Source organism: Ipomoea nil, unplaced genomic scaffold (assembly GCF_001879475.1).
Source record: "Ipomoea nil cultivar Tokyo-kokei standard unplaced genomic scaffold, Asagao_1.1 scaffold2694, whole genome shotgun sequence".
Classification (NCBI taxonomy): domain Eukaryota; kingdom Viridiplantae; phylum Streptophyta; class Magnoliopsida; order Solanales; family Convolvulaceae; genus Ipomoea; species Ipomoea nil.
Window position 1 is genome coordinate 1,526,487 of NW_017619122.1, and position 14,831 is coordinate 1,541,317.

Consider the following 14,831-nt stretch of genomic DNA (forward strand, 5'->3'; position numbering starts at 1 on the left):
GATGGATATGGAGATCCTTGCACAACTCAACCCCCACCTCCTAACCATTGCTATGATGCCCAATCTCAATATTTTTGTCCACCACAATTTCACCCCCAAAACTCATACTCTCAATACACTCCAAACTACCAAAATTCTTACCCACCACAATCCTACCAAGACTCACTTTACCAGACCCCCAATATGCTTCATGTGATCAATACCCTCATATCCAACAAACATCTCCATACTTCACCTACTCTTCTTACCAACCAAACTCACCTCCACCACCCCAAAATCCATACCTTCAAGGCTCATCTCTAAATCATTTTTTCCCACCCACTCAATGCTCACCAAGTGTAAGGAGGAATGGACTAGATGAGGAGACATTAGCATTAGCTAAGCGTTGGGGAGTCACTATTGTACCCGATGGTGACGTTGAGGATGATGGCTATCCCATGAGACCGAGTGAAGAAGAGTATGCCAATAATCAATGGGAACCTCAAGAGCCACTCTATCAAGAACCTCAACAAGAATGCCAACCATTTGATCAAGATCCCGAGATGAGGTTTATGATGGCCAACATGCTTAAGAAAATGAATGAGCAACAAGTTCTACTAGACAACATGATGGCTCAAATACAAGGTTTGACAACTCAAGAACCCGTTCAAGAATTGTCTTCCAATGTAGGTGTTCTACAAGAGTTGCTCTTTCCAAATGAAGGACATGTGGTTGAAGAAAATAAAAAGCGAGGTGAGGACATTGATGGTGAAGATGAAGATGATGAGGTCTATGACGAATGCATTGAGATGGAGACAACAAGTGTGGGAGAGAGTATAGGGTTGCACGGGAATGGTGATAATGAACAACTAAAAGATGGTCCAATTGAAGAAGTGCAAGAAAATGATGGTGTTGAGGAAGAAACAAAAGATGAGAGTGTTGAGGAAGAAGGGGGAGAGAATATGGAAGTTGGTGACAAGGATCACATTGAAAGTTGTCCATTTGGAGCATGTTGAGAATTTTAGAAGAGTTTGGGAATCGGGCGGAGTTAATGGTTTTGAGAGTATTGGCCCACATTGGCCGATATTCATATTTAAGGACTCCAAATTCTTATTGGTGAATGACAAAGTCGCAAGGTTCTCCTTGCTTATTCAAGATGGGAAATGTCAAAAAGAGAAAATGTGTGAAACTAAAGAGAATGATCAAGCTCTTGAGTATTATCATGATCCAAGGTTTAGAAAGAAGACATCATTTGATTTGTGGATTAAAAATGGATTTGATGAAGGGGCATGCTTGAAGTTTGATTTGGATAAGCATTATTTCTTAAACTTTGAAGTGGTGATGTTGAGCCTAAGGGAGCATATTGATGGCCACCACTTGAAGTGCTATTTGGAAGAAAATGTTGAAGAAAAAGAGATGATGATTGAAGAAGAGAGCATATTCTTGGAAGTGGATAATTGCAATTTCTTTGAGGAGAATATGTTACTTTTGAGCTTAAAGGAGTTCCTTAATGCCTGGCATTTAAGGAAATTCATTGAAGAAAAAGTGGATGGAGAAAAGAAACTCATCTTCAACCAATCATGCTTGGATAGTTCCTTGAGAGGTTGAGTCGAGCTAGCGACGTTAAACTTAGCGCTTCATGGGAGGCACCCCATGTTATCTTCCATTTTATTGCACTTTACTTTCTTCTTTATTTTTCTTTACACTTTTATTTGTGATATATTTTGCTTTCACTTGTGCTTTCATGTCTATATGCTCTTGACTCTAGGAATGACACTAAGGAGTATGCTCAATTCCAAGAAGGCTTCATGATGATTCTTTGACACAAGAAGATTTATTAAGGGAGTCTCATCTACCTTCTCTACTTTCTTTAGTTGTGTATAATGCTTTACTTGGTGTAGATAGTAGAGTTTGTGCTCCTTGTGTTTATTGTGCTATCCTTCCCCCATGTTCTTTGTTGTCTTTCACATCGAGGACGATGTAATTTCTAAGTGTGGGGGGAGGACAAAAGTTGGGAAATTTTTGAAAAATTTTTAATCTTTGTGCATAATGTTTGGTAAATTATATTTCCTTGCTTGAAGTTGTGATTACTCCCTCTTTGTTGGTTGGTGGATTGTTTTGGTGGAACTTGTTGCAATTCAACTTGTGATTGATGAGCCAAGGGGTAACTCATAATTGATCTATTCTCTTGCCAATACCCTTGTTAACCACTTAATAATTGAATCAATTCTTGATCTTGTGTGTTATGCATTGCTAGTGAAGGCTTATGTGAGATTCCGGTCATGGTTGTTTTGCTAGAACTTGCCTCATTACTCTCCAAGTGAAATCTAAGTTGCATGTTTTGAAATGATTTAGCTCATTTTTGTTTAGCCCGAGCCTTTCAAGCCTACCCCTTACATATGTTATTACCCCTAGTTGTCCCCGTTGAGCCTTTTGTTTAATTTGTTTAATAAGTGCTAAGCACTTGTCCCTTCTTTGTGTTTGTTTTTCCTTGTGTTAACTCTCATCATTTAACCCTCAAGCCTTAGCCAAAATGTGTCCCTCCACCCTTGAGAGAATAGAACATTTATTCTTTTTCATTAAAGAGATCTTTATTGGAACTTGTTTTATAAGCAATCCTCTTGTTAAACTTGTCTAAGTGTGGGGGTCATGTTTCATAAGTTTGTTTATTGAAAAGAAAAAAAAAAAAAAAAGAGAATGTTGATAAAATTGAGAAAAAAGCCATGAAAAAAAAAGGAGATGAATTGAGAAAAATGAAAAGAAAAGGAGAAGAATAAAAGTTTGAAGTTAGTTTTGAGAGTTGTACTCAACCCCCACCACTTTAGAGGTTTGTTTTGTACGTCCTTTAAGTCTTGTTTGCTCCTTAGTCCATAGAAGTTATATCTCTTCTAGCTCCAATTGTGAATAAATGTGAAGTTCTCTCCTTTGTTTTATTCCAATACCCCTTCATTGTTAGCCATTCACCCTTAGCCCCATTACAAGCCTAATAAAGACCTACTTGATCTTAGCATGCAATCTTGGAGTTGATCTAGTGGGAGTATGAAGGGCAAGCTTATGGAATCTCATTCAAAGCCAAGTTTTGTATAATCTCAACTTAGCATTTGTGCACACTTGATCCTCACGTACTTTAATAATTTTGGTGCTTGGTTATTGGCTTGAGAATTGAACTTGTGTGGAAGGCAAAAAATGATTCTTGAAACAAGTTGTGTTGTACCAAGTTGGATTCTGGTTTGATAGGTTGTGCAAAGTGGGAGTGTGATCAATTTCATTGCTATGGTGGTGATTTATTTCTTGTTTTTGCTTGAGGACAAGCAAAGGTTTAAGTGTGGGGGAGTTGATAAGTGCATAATTCTTCATATTTATACCCCATGTCTTACCCCATATTTAGCCTTGTTTTGCTTATGAAGTGTCACAATGTTGTTCAAAATGATCTTTATTTTGCTCATTTGATCCATTATGCACAAATCATTATCTTTGAGTAGAAATGAAGGATTTTAGATCATGTTGGATGCATTTGGAGTCAAGGGGAGCCAAGGTGGAGCTAAGGAGATGGATGCAACACTTCCAAAGGAGCCCAAGAGTGATGTTTTCAATGGTGTTGATCATATGGACAAATTAAACCAAGGCAAAAGTGGAACAAGTGTCAACAAGCTGAAATTCTCGCATGGATTGGCCACTGTTCCATTGGAAAGAAGACTCAAAGGGCGACAATTCTTATGAATACATCAAAGCCTGAAAAGGAAGCCACAGGGGTCAAAATTGTCCTTGAAGTAGAAGTTCCAAACTTACAATTCAAAACTGACCATTGTTTGGTTTTTGGACTATATCTCGGCCTAGGAATGTCCAAACGAAGTGATTTTTGCTCCAATAGAAAGAATACTCAAAGGGCTACAATTTTCATGAAGATTATAGTTCCAAATTTTGACGTTTCGAAGGCCAAAAGACACGGCCAAGTACACGGCTGTGTCTGTGGCCGTGTATTTTCTGTGCAATTCCAGTGTTCATTGCTGTTTTTGGACACGGCCAGGGACATGGCCATGTCCCTAGCCGTGTCACTGTGCTCTGTCTTTTTTTTTTTTAAGTCCAATTTTGGTCATTTCTTCTTGGTTTTGACTCTTGTTAGAACCCTAGACACTCTCTTTCATTTCCCTTCATATTTTTAGGTTAGATTAGGCTTAGATTTATGTTTCTTAACACTTTTGAAGCTTGTAATCTTGGATTTGGAGCTTGGATTCCAACATTTGAAGATTGTTCTTCCATTTCCAATACATAAGTTCTTCTTCATTTTATCTCTTTATTTTGCAAGATTTATGTTTTTTGCTTATGCTTTTGTATTCTTTATGCTATTTAATCATGAGTAGTTAGTTTGTGGACTTGAGTTAGGGTTGTATTATATATCTTGATGCTTGATTTGTGATTATTGCAATAAAGGGGAAGAATTCCAACCTAGGGTTCATGTGTTTGTGAAGGTTTTGTATTTATATCTTGTTAGTGGTTGATGTACACATTCATTAGCTTGTTTTTGGAAGATTCCTTGCCTCAACGAGAGTTGGGTGATGAATCCAAGCCACCCCTTGCATAGACCCGATTTCTTCCTACCAAAATAGGAGAAATTGGGGGCTTTAGATGCTTTGTGTGCTTGATGGACTTGGAATTGATTCACCACGAAAGTGGGGCAATTCCTTGTTCTAATCCTTGTTTATTAATCATGAGAATGGTTCGTAGACTAGGATAACTTTGTGCATTCCCGATTGACTCCTTGGTTACTTGTTCTGCCTAATCCCTTAGGTTGTTAAAGTATCTAGATGATAATGCTCCCTAGCTTGAGTCCTATTTCTTTATTTCGTATTTATCTCTTGTTCGTATGTGTTTTTGGTATTTTGTTTAGTTACCGTTGTCTCATCCTTGTTATAGTTTGCTTAGCTTCTTGTTGATTTCCTTATGCTGGTGCCTAGTTTATTGTGATTGCATATTGCGTGCCATATCTCCCGATCCCCTGAAGACGACATTACACACCCGTACACTCACTTATTTTTGCTACAATCACGTAACAAACATGTGTGCGAGCCTCACGTTCGCTGACGTTGATGATGATGAAGTTTCGATGCAAATCCCCAATATTAGGATTGCGGAGGAGAATCAGGAAGCACGTTTCTATGCTATGGGAAGGTTAGTAACCAACAAGCAGACAAAATTTGTTTTCTTCCAGGATACGATGGCCGCCGTAGGGCAACCGACAATGGGAGTGACCATGAAACAACTGCAACCACAACATTTTCTGTTTCGTTTTTATAATGAAGCAGACCTCCAACAAATCCTCAATGATGGACCATGGACTTACGAGCAAAGCCTGTTGGTCATGCAGAAGTCTGGACCCGCTGACGATCCAAAAACAGTGCCGCTAAACCATTCTGATTTCTGGATTCAAATACACTCCTTGCCTGCTGGGTTCCGGACTGATGTAATGACATCGGCCATTGGTTCGTTTCTGGGGACTCTGGTGAAGATGGACGACAGGAATTTCGGGGGCTCAATGAGAACTTTCTACCGGGTACGTGTTACGATTGATATTACTAAACCCCTTAAAAAGCAAATGAAACTCAAGAAAGATAATGGATCATGGGCATACGTGGACTTCCGTATGAGAGGTTGCCAACCTTTTGCTTCATATGTGGGAAGATTGGACATGGGGACAGGGTGTGCCCCTGAATTGCCCAGGGCATTGATGTCGAGACCGGAAAGCCTTATGGTTCAGCGCTGAGGGCCGGGAGCCAAAGAATGGCACCTACTACAGGTAGGCGGTGGATTGCGCCGGAAACGGATGTTGAGCGTAAAGAGTGGTTAGCCCGGGGATGTCTGTGGATGACAACACCCAAGCAGGAGGCAGTGTTGAGCCTCTTCTTGTGAGTAATGATATGAAGAGGAAACGGGTAAACACAGGAGATCCGAGTAAGGAGGTTGGGATGGAGTGTGACGGTACACAGCAAAAAAAGGGGGAAACGGCGGGACTTGCAGCACAAGCCCGCCAAGCATTATGATCCTTTTATCATGGAAATGTCGTGGGCTTGGCAACCCATTGGCAATTCGGGTGCTAGCGGATTTGGTCCGCGAGAAGAGGCCGAGAGTAGTTTTTTTAATTGAAACTTTCGTTGATAGCAATCGAATGGAAAATGTGAGAGTAGAGTTGGGTTTTGATAGTGTTTTCACAGTGGATGCGGTGGGGCATAGTGGTGGCCTGGCGTTATTGTGGTTTAATATTGCTAATTTGCAGGTTACTGCTTATAGCAGTAATTATATTGATACAATACTGAGACTTGATGAAGGGTCCCCGCAGTGGCGTTTTACAGGATATTATGGCTACCCGTAAAGGGCACGAAGAAGGGATGCCTGTCATCTGCTGTGTAATCTGGCAAATCAAAGTGAGATGCCATGGGTGGTGATGGGAGATTTCAATGATCTCCTGCATCAATAATCTGAAAAACGAGGGCGAGCACCCCACCCACCATGGTGCATTAGTGGCTTTACTGAAGCAATAGCAGACTGTGGGCTTCAGGATTTACCGTTTAATGGGTATCTGTATACTTGGCATCGGGGACGGGGCACAAACAATATGGTGGAGGAGAAGCTGGACTGGATTATGATGAGTGAAACTTGGCTAAATATGTTTGAAGGGGTTTCGGCATCGTCAGAGGTATGCCCTTACAATAACCATATGCCGTTGCTGCTCACTCCTGTAGTAACAGGGAGAGTGCTGCGACGAAAGCGGTTTCTATTTGATAATATGTGGCTAAGGGAGGAGCGGTACCGCGAAATAGTGTCGCAAAGTTGGGATCGGTCTGTAGGCCGGGATGTTTTCACACGGATAGAATGCTGTGGCCGTTATATTTGGCGTTGGGGCAGGGACAATAACAGAGATTTCCACCATCGCATTGCTAGATGCAGGAAAAGACTGGAATACTTGAATGAACGGCATGATGCCGACAGCATGGTGAGTTATGAGAATACTGAACGAGAGTCGTTAGTTCTGCTTGAGCAGCAACATTCATACTGGAAACAGCGGGCTAAGGAACATTGGTATAAGGGGGGTGACTGCAATAGCAAGTTCTTCCATAACTCGGTAAAATCAAGGCGGAGAAGGAATAAAATCAAGAAGCTTAAAGATGCAGATGGGATTTGGGTTGAGCACGAGGAGGAAATAGGTTGGGTAATGCAGGACTATTTTCAAACTTTGTTTCAGTCTGACCAGGGGAACATGGGCGAGATTCTGGATAATGTAGATGTGCGGATCACGGCTCTTGACAATGTGAAGTTGTTGCCACCGGTCAGTTGGGACGAAGTTCGCGAAGCTGTGTTTCAGATGCACCTGGATAAATCACCGGGGCTGGATGGGTTGGGAGCGGGCTTCTTCCAAAGCTATTGGGACATTGTGGGGGATGCGGTATCTAATTTTTGTAAAGGTTTCATGCAGACGGCTGAGCTACCTGGGACAGCCAATAACACCTATATTGTCTTGATACCCAAGAAGGTGGTTCCGGAGTCCATGAAGGACCTGAGGCCAATAGCGTTGTGCAACGTGGTCTATAAAATAGCAGCAAAAGTTTGTGCAAACAGACTGAAATCTCTTCTGGACCGGATCATCTCGCCCGCCCAGAGTGCGTTTGTACCGGGCAGATTAATTTCTGACAATTTAATACTGGCCTACGAGGCCCATCACTTTTTGTGCAGGAAAACACAAGGACGAGAAGGTGTGGTCGCGATAAAGGTGGATATGAGTAAGGACTACGACCGGGTAGAGTGGGGTTTTCTTGAGGCGTTAATGGGCAAGATGGGCTTTTCACAACAGTGGGTTGATGTGCTAATGAGGACGGTTAGATCAGTGAAGTATCATATATTGCATGAACAACGACTGATAGGGCCCATCATTCCGGGCTGCGGATTACGCCAGGGTGACCTGCTGTCGCCATATCTTTTCCTTTTAATTGCAGAAGGGCTGAGTGTCTTAATAGAGAGATACATGTCCTTAGGACGGTTACATGGAATCTGCGTAGCGCGGGGCGCACCACCGATATCACATCTACTGTTCGCGGACGATTGTTTTTTGTTCCTAGGGGCGAATGCCCAAGAAACCCGGGCAATGAAAGATGTTTTAGATATCTACTCCATTGCTTCAGGTCAGAGGATAAATTATGACAAATCAATTGTGCATTTCAGTTCTAATGTAAACTAGCCTACCCGGGAAGCTGTGACGGGTTTACTAGGGGTGACGGAGGGGGATACAACGGGGAGATACTTGGGGTTGCCCTCGTTGGTGGGGAGGAGGAAAACACAAATCCTCGAGTTTCTAAAAGAGAGAATTTTAGCAAGAATTAGGAGTTGGAACGCGAAGTTTCTATCCAGGGCTGGGCGAGAGGTACTCTTAAAGAATGTTGTGTAGGCGATGCTGGCTTATGCGATGATGGTGTTTATGTTACCCACAGGTCTGTGCAGAAATATAGAAACACTGATGAATGAGTATTGGTGGACTGGCAAAATTGGAAATGGCAAGGGTCTACGTGGCGTTCTTGGTCCAACCAATCGGCCCCGAAAGCTGCAGGGGGGATGGGTTTCCGGACGTTGCACGAAATGAACTTGGCACTGCTTGGTAAGCAAGCGTGGAGGTTGATTACAAAGCCTAATTCTTTGGTGTCGAGGATCTACAAGGCTCGGTACTTTCCTAATTGTGTTTTCTTTGATGCAGTAGCAGGCAGTAACCCGTCCTTTATTTGGCGGGGTTTGCTTGGAGTCCAGCATATTATGCGAGATGGCTGTAGGCACAGTATAGGGAGTGGTGTTGATACAGTAATAGGGAAGCATGCATGGTTACCAGTACCTGATGAACCATTCATTACGACCTCGGTAGCACAAGCTGTTTATGAAGCCCCGGTGGCTTTCCTTTTCAACCACCAAGGTACTGGATGGGATGTAGCCCGAGTCAAGAATAATTTTAATACACGGGATGCAAATCTGATTTTGAATGTGCGGGTTTCGGTTAGGCAGCCTCATGACGCGTGGTACTGGTATTGGGATCACAAAGGTGTTTATACTGTCAAGACTTGCTATAACCGTTTGAAAGGTGAGTTGCTAGATACCCGGTCGTGGACTTGTTTGTGGAATTTAAAACTGCCGCCCAGGGTTAAATTGTTTGCCTGGTAGTTAGCTTCATCTTTTTTGCCAACCAGGGATGCCCTACAAGTTAAGAATATTTATTGTGCTCAAATTTGTCATATGTGCAGGGTGGTGCCCGAGAGTTCCTTTCATATTTTTGCCCAATGCCCGGAGGCCGATAGAGTGTGGAGTTCGTTGGGCATATTAGCAGCACCTGCAAATCATGGTAATGTTGTAGATTGGTTTTTTGGGATTATAATGTTGCTAAGGGGCGAGAGTCTGGCAAAATTTGTGATGGGCTGTTGGGGTATCTGGCAGAGCCGGAATGATAATGTTTTGCATGGAGTGCTCTATGACATGCATGTAATGTTGAGGCGTGCTACTGGTTTTTACCGTAACTGGTTTCATGCTAATGAAAAGCAGCATGCAGATATTGCTACTGGAGCTGTGGAGCGCTGGACCAGGCCTGCGCAGGGGTGATTAAAATTGAACATGGATGCTTCAATTCACGCTACAGATAATGCAATGGGCTTAGCTTGGGTGTTACGAGATCATACAGAGTTTTTTTTTGCTGCAAAAAACTTGCATTTAGATGGTGTATATACAGTTAATGAAGCGGAGGCAATCGCCATGAGAGAAACACTAAGCTGGTTGAAGAACACAGGCATGAGAGGGGTTGATGTGGAAATGGATTCACAATCAGTGTTTCATGCGATTTCTTACCCTTCTTTTTATTCAGCTTTTGGGGTTTTGATAGATGATGTAAAAGAAATGGCGTCCTTGATTCATGATGTGCAATTCTATTTTGTAAAACGACCTGCGAACTGTGCCGCCCACACTCTTGCTAGGGAGGCCTGTTCTGTGTCAGGTTATGGGGAGTGGTTTGACACTCCACCAGCTCTTCTTGTGAGCTGCCTCTTTCGAGATTTAATGAATTAAGTTATCTTTTTCAAAAAAAAATAATAATAATAATAAAAAATTAAAAGAGTATTTTCGGCCAACTATAGCCGAAAAAATTATTTTTCTCGTTGAAATTTCGACAATAATTAACCTGAAAATTGGACGGTAAGACCAAAATGTGATACAAATTACAAAGACATGTACCTAATTTGAAAATATTAATAGTCAAATGACCAAATGTGATACAAATTACATAGTCATGCACCTAATTTGAAAATATTAATAATTAAGGACTAAATTAAATACATGTACAATAGTTAGAGATGACCACGATTCCGGTTCGAACCGGAACCATGACTGTGCAAACCGGAACCGAACCGAAACCGTCTGTATGGTTCCGGTTAAGGTTTGTAAAATCTTGAAACCGGAACCGACGGTTCCGGTTCAAAACCGAAAAAAATTAAATATTATAGTGTTTTTTTTTAATAATTCCGGTTCTGAACCGGAACCGGAACCTTACTATAAGGTTTCAGTTCTGGTTTCGCCATCCACGGAACCGAAACCGGCGATTCTGAACCGGAACCGGAACCGTGGTCACCCCTAACAATAGTAAGGGATTAAAAGTGAAAATTTTCTTATTTATATTCTAATTTGAGTATTATTTCTTAATTTAGACATACTAAAGAAGTACATAAATTGTTTCTACTTTACCTTAGACTCTAAAAAGAGAATCGCAATCTCTAGCCACTCGCTTGGGCAAGTTGATACTCGCAATATTATTATTATTATTATTATTATTATTATTATTATTATTAAAGTTACTGTACTCCAAGTAGAAATTTTATGGCTTTATCTTACAAATTACAATACAATATTGTACGATGTTATAAAAGCTCTAGTTTAATTAATATGTTGCAAATCTAACTTTATTTATAAAATGAAAGAGTTAATAGATTTATAATACTTTTAAAATTTAAAATATAATATTGTATAGTATGACACTAATAAAAAATTCAAATTTTTATACAGCATGCATTTTATAAGAATATACATAAGAGAGAGAGAGAGCATTTATATGCATATGTATATGAAACGGACCTTTCTCTTTCTTCTTGTGTATATATATATATATATATATATATATATATATATATATATATATATATAGCCTCATGTTAGCTCTATGCATCTATCCATGGAGCTTGAACCTTCTTGGAGGTTGAGGCCCTTTGAAGAAAACCATCTCTCCTCCTTCTTCTTCTTCTTCATCATCATCACTGCCTTTTTCCTTCTTCTCCTCTTCTATCTCTTGAGGATAAAGCTATGGTGTGATTGCCATGTCTGCAATGCATACATCAACTCAACCTGGAAATCCCAGTTCACCAATTTGGCCGACTGGTACACTCATCTTCTCCGATCGTCTCCCACCGGAACCATTCACATCCATGTTCTCCGCAACACCGTCACCGCCAACCCGGATAATGTAGAGTATATGCTCAAGACCCGGTTCGAGAATTTCCCCAAAGGGAAGGCGTTTTCCGCCATCTTGGGTGATTTTCTGGGCCGCGGGATTTTCAACGTCGACGGCGATTCATGGCTGTTCCAGCGGAAGATGGCCAGCCTCCAGCTGGGGAGCTCGTCGATACGCTCGTATGCCTTTGACGTCGTTCAATCGGAGATCGACCGCCGCCTTCTTCCGCTCCTGGCGTCGAATGACGGCGCCGTTCTTGACTTACAGGACGTTTTCCGGCGATTCGCGTTTGATAGCATCTGTAGATTCTCCTTTGGGCTGGACCCCAAGTGCCTGGAGTCTCTGCTGGCTATGCCGGAATTCGCCGCCTCGTTCGACTCCGCTTCGAAGCTGACAGCGGAGCGGGCCATGGCGCCGGCGCCGATCGTGTGGAAGCTGAAGAGGATCTTGAACATCGGCGGCGAGAAGGAACTGAAAAAGGCTATCAAGACGATCAATGTATTAGCGACGGAAGTGATCCGTCAAAAGCGAAAACTGCGCTTCTCCAATCACAAAGACCTTCTGTCGAGATTCATGGGCAGCATTAGCGACGAAATCTACCTGAGAGACATCGTGATCAGCTTTCTCCTCGCCGGGCGCGACACGGTGGCGGCCGCCCTGACCAGCTTCTTCTGGCTGGCGGCAAACCACCCGGAGGTTCCCGACGCCATTCTCGCCGAATTCGATTCCGTTCTGGGACCGAACAAGAACCCCACTAAGTGCGAACACCTCGGAGATCTCCATTACCTTCAAGCGGCGGTGTACGAAAGCATGAGACTCTTCCCGCCCATTCAATTCGACTCAAAGTTCTGCCAGGAAGACGACGTCTTGCCGGACGGGACGGTGGTGAAGAAGGGGACGAGGGTGACATATCACCCATATGCAATGGGGAGAATGGAGGAGATATGGGGTTCAGATTGCTTGGAGTTCAAGCCAGAGAGGTGGCTTAACAATGGCGTTTTCTTCCAAGAAAACCCTTTCAAGTACCCGGTTTTCCAAGGCGGACTCAGAGTGTGTCTGGGAAAAGAAATGGCGGTTCTGGAGGTGAGGACGGTGGTTCTCTCGCTTCTCCGCCGCTTCCGTATCCAATTGGCTCAGCCTCACCGCTCCCCGCCTCGATTCTCTCCCGGCCTCACCGCCTCCTTTTACGGCGGTCTGCCGGTTTTGGTGCGGGAAAGACGTGGCTCTTCTGCCGGCGTTAATTAACTAGTAGCCATATATAATATATATATATAATATAATAATATAACATAATAATTAATTTATTTTTCAGTTTTTAGTAAAGATTTAATTTGGGTGATCCATGCAGCATCAGAACCAAAACTGTTGGCTGGCTTTCATTATTACAATTAAATGGTCTTTCGTTCCGTGACCAATTTTTATTTTATTTTTATTTGAATTTGAATTGTACAAAATATTGGCCTGGCCTGCTAAGGTGATGATTTTTCGACCCTTCCACGTGCGTGGCGCCAATAGACACGTTGTAGTATACCCAAGAGCCAGTTTGCCCTGCCTAGTGCCTACCTTTAATTCCACCCAATAATATCTACCTACATTTATTTATTTATTTATTATTATTATGGAAGATCATATGACAAACGAAATATAACCTTAAAAATACGAACATACTTCCGAACCTTAGAAAAATGAAAAAACTTTCTCCCAAAAAATGTTGAATGTCCAACCTTAGGATCCCTACACTCTGACTGGACAGAGCATATAGGAGGAAGTAAATCATGATTAATGGTGATGCACACAATGAATTTGTCCCCTTTGAGAAAAATGAACAAACTTGTCCAAAGACTTAGCATAGTTAGTTCATCTTGATTTAAAAGTCATGAATATAGGTGACAATATGGGGTTCAAATCCCACTAGAAACATATATGAAAAATGCTGAAAAGTCTGGATTGAATCCCTTGTGCATACATGATGAAGACTAGGATAAGACAAGTGAGCTGATTGCGCAACTCGCAATTTACCTCCGCGATAATTTTAGCGGTGGGGTCCTGTGGACTTAGGATTAATCCGACTTAGCATCAACTAAGTTATTATAAAAAAAAAAAAAAATGAACAAACTTCTCTAAAAATAGTATCAATTCCATACGTTACCAATTTATCAATAACATAATATTACACGAATCTTATAAAATAGCTACTTTGTAGTTTGTTCATTCGATTTAATACCATCTGAGGTCCTCCGAGTATAGTGATTTTGCAATGTTTAGTCCTAAACTTTCAAATTGACCATATGTGGTCCTTCGACTTTCAAATTTAACCATTCATGGTCAAAGTTAACCACCCATGGTCCTTCAACTATTAAATTTTAACCAACCATGGTCCTTTCAAGAGGACCACGACTGGTTAAATTTCAAAACTTGAAGGACCATGGGTGGTTAACTTGGATCACAAATGGTTAAATTTGAAAGTCGAAGGACCACATATGGTCAATTTGAAAGTTTAGGACTAAACGTGGAAAAATCACTATATATACTCGGAGGACCTTAGATGGTATTAACTCTTGTTCATTCATATCACGACAATTATTAATTTCTTTTTTACAGACGGAACTGTTAAAATAGATTTAACTTGACAGTCCGATTTGTTTCGTTATATAATAGGCAAATTTTACTATCGACCATGGTCCATGTAGCACCATAAACCATAAAGTAAGTATCATTCTAATTTTCTTTAGTTTCGTTTGATAATATTGTTTTGTTTTTAGTTTAATTTTTAACACAATAGTTTCATTATAGCAATACCAAAACATCATTTTAATTCTATTACAATTTCATTTGACAATATACATTATTGCATGACTTTAGTTTCGTACACATTAGTTTCATTTTTCATACACACAATTTAATTATCGTAATGTTGAAATATTATTTTAATTACACTTCAAGTTTATTTGACAATATATATTATTGTATGACTTGGATTTAAGTTTCATTTTCCACACACACTAGCTAGTTTCATTATAGCAATACTGAAGTATCATTTTAATTATACTACAATTTTATTTGACAATATACATTATTAAATGTGCTCTTTTTTTAGTTTCATTTTCTACACACACTAGTTTCATTATAGTAACTGACAAGATAATTGGACAATGTACTGGGTCCGACCCGGTGCGTCTAACGCATCAAAGCAGTTAAACAACGGTCATGAGCAGAGAACAAGTGGAACGATTACAAGAGCCCAAGCATTAAGACTACCGCCTCATCAAAGATAGGAGTTATGGATGGCAGCGTCACTTTTTTTTTTTTTTTTGAAAGGGCATCGTCACTTATTAGG

General features: G+C 41.1%; 3 protein-coding genes across 3 annotated transcripts; all 3 read left to right on the plus strand.

The window, feature by feature from the left end:
• The first annotated feature begins 5,035 nt into the window (after positions 1-5,035).
• LOC109155162 lies at positions 5,036-5,740 on the plus strand. Its single transcript, XM_019302895.1, has one exon. The coding sequence runs from the start codon at positions 5,036-5,038 to the stop codon at positions 5,738-5,740; it is 705 nt and encodes a 234-aa protein (XP_019158440.1).
• Positions 5,741-9,615: 3,875 nt separating this feature from the next.
• Positions 9,616-10,062, plus strand: LOC109155163. The gene has a single exon (XM_019302896.1). The coding sequence runs from the start codon at positions 9,616-9,618 to the stop codon at positions 10,060-10,062; it is 447 nt and encodes a 148-aa protein (XP_019158441.1).
• A 1,124-nt stretch (positions 10,063-11,186) lies between these two features.
• LOC109155129 (cytochrome P450 94C1-like) lies at positions 11,187-12,900 on the plus strand. Its single transcript, XM_019302865.1, has 2 exons — positions 11,187-12,752; positions 12,784-12,900. Exon 1 carries the CDS (start codon positions 11,207-11,209, stop codon positions 12,737-12,739), a length of 1,533 nt encoding a protein of 510 aa, XP_019158410.1. The 5' UTR covers positions 11,187-11,206; the 3' UTR covers positions 12,740-12,752; positions 12,784-12,900.
• Positions 12,901-14,831: the final 1,931 nt, after the last annotated feature.

Coding starts and splice junctions, on each gene's coding strand:
- LOC109155162 (XM_019302895.1), top strand. CDS start 5,036: ATGTGTGCGAGCCTCACGTTCGCTGACGTTGATGATGATGAAGTTTCG.
- LOC109155163 (XM_019302896.1), top strand. CDS start 9,616: ATGGATGCTTCAATTCACGCTACAGATAATGCAATGGGCTTAGCTTGG.
- LOC109155129 (XM_019302865.1), top strand. CDS start 11,207: ATGCATCTATCCATGGAGCTTGAACCTTCTTGGAGGTTGAGGCCCTTT.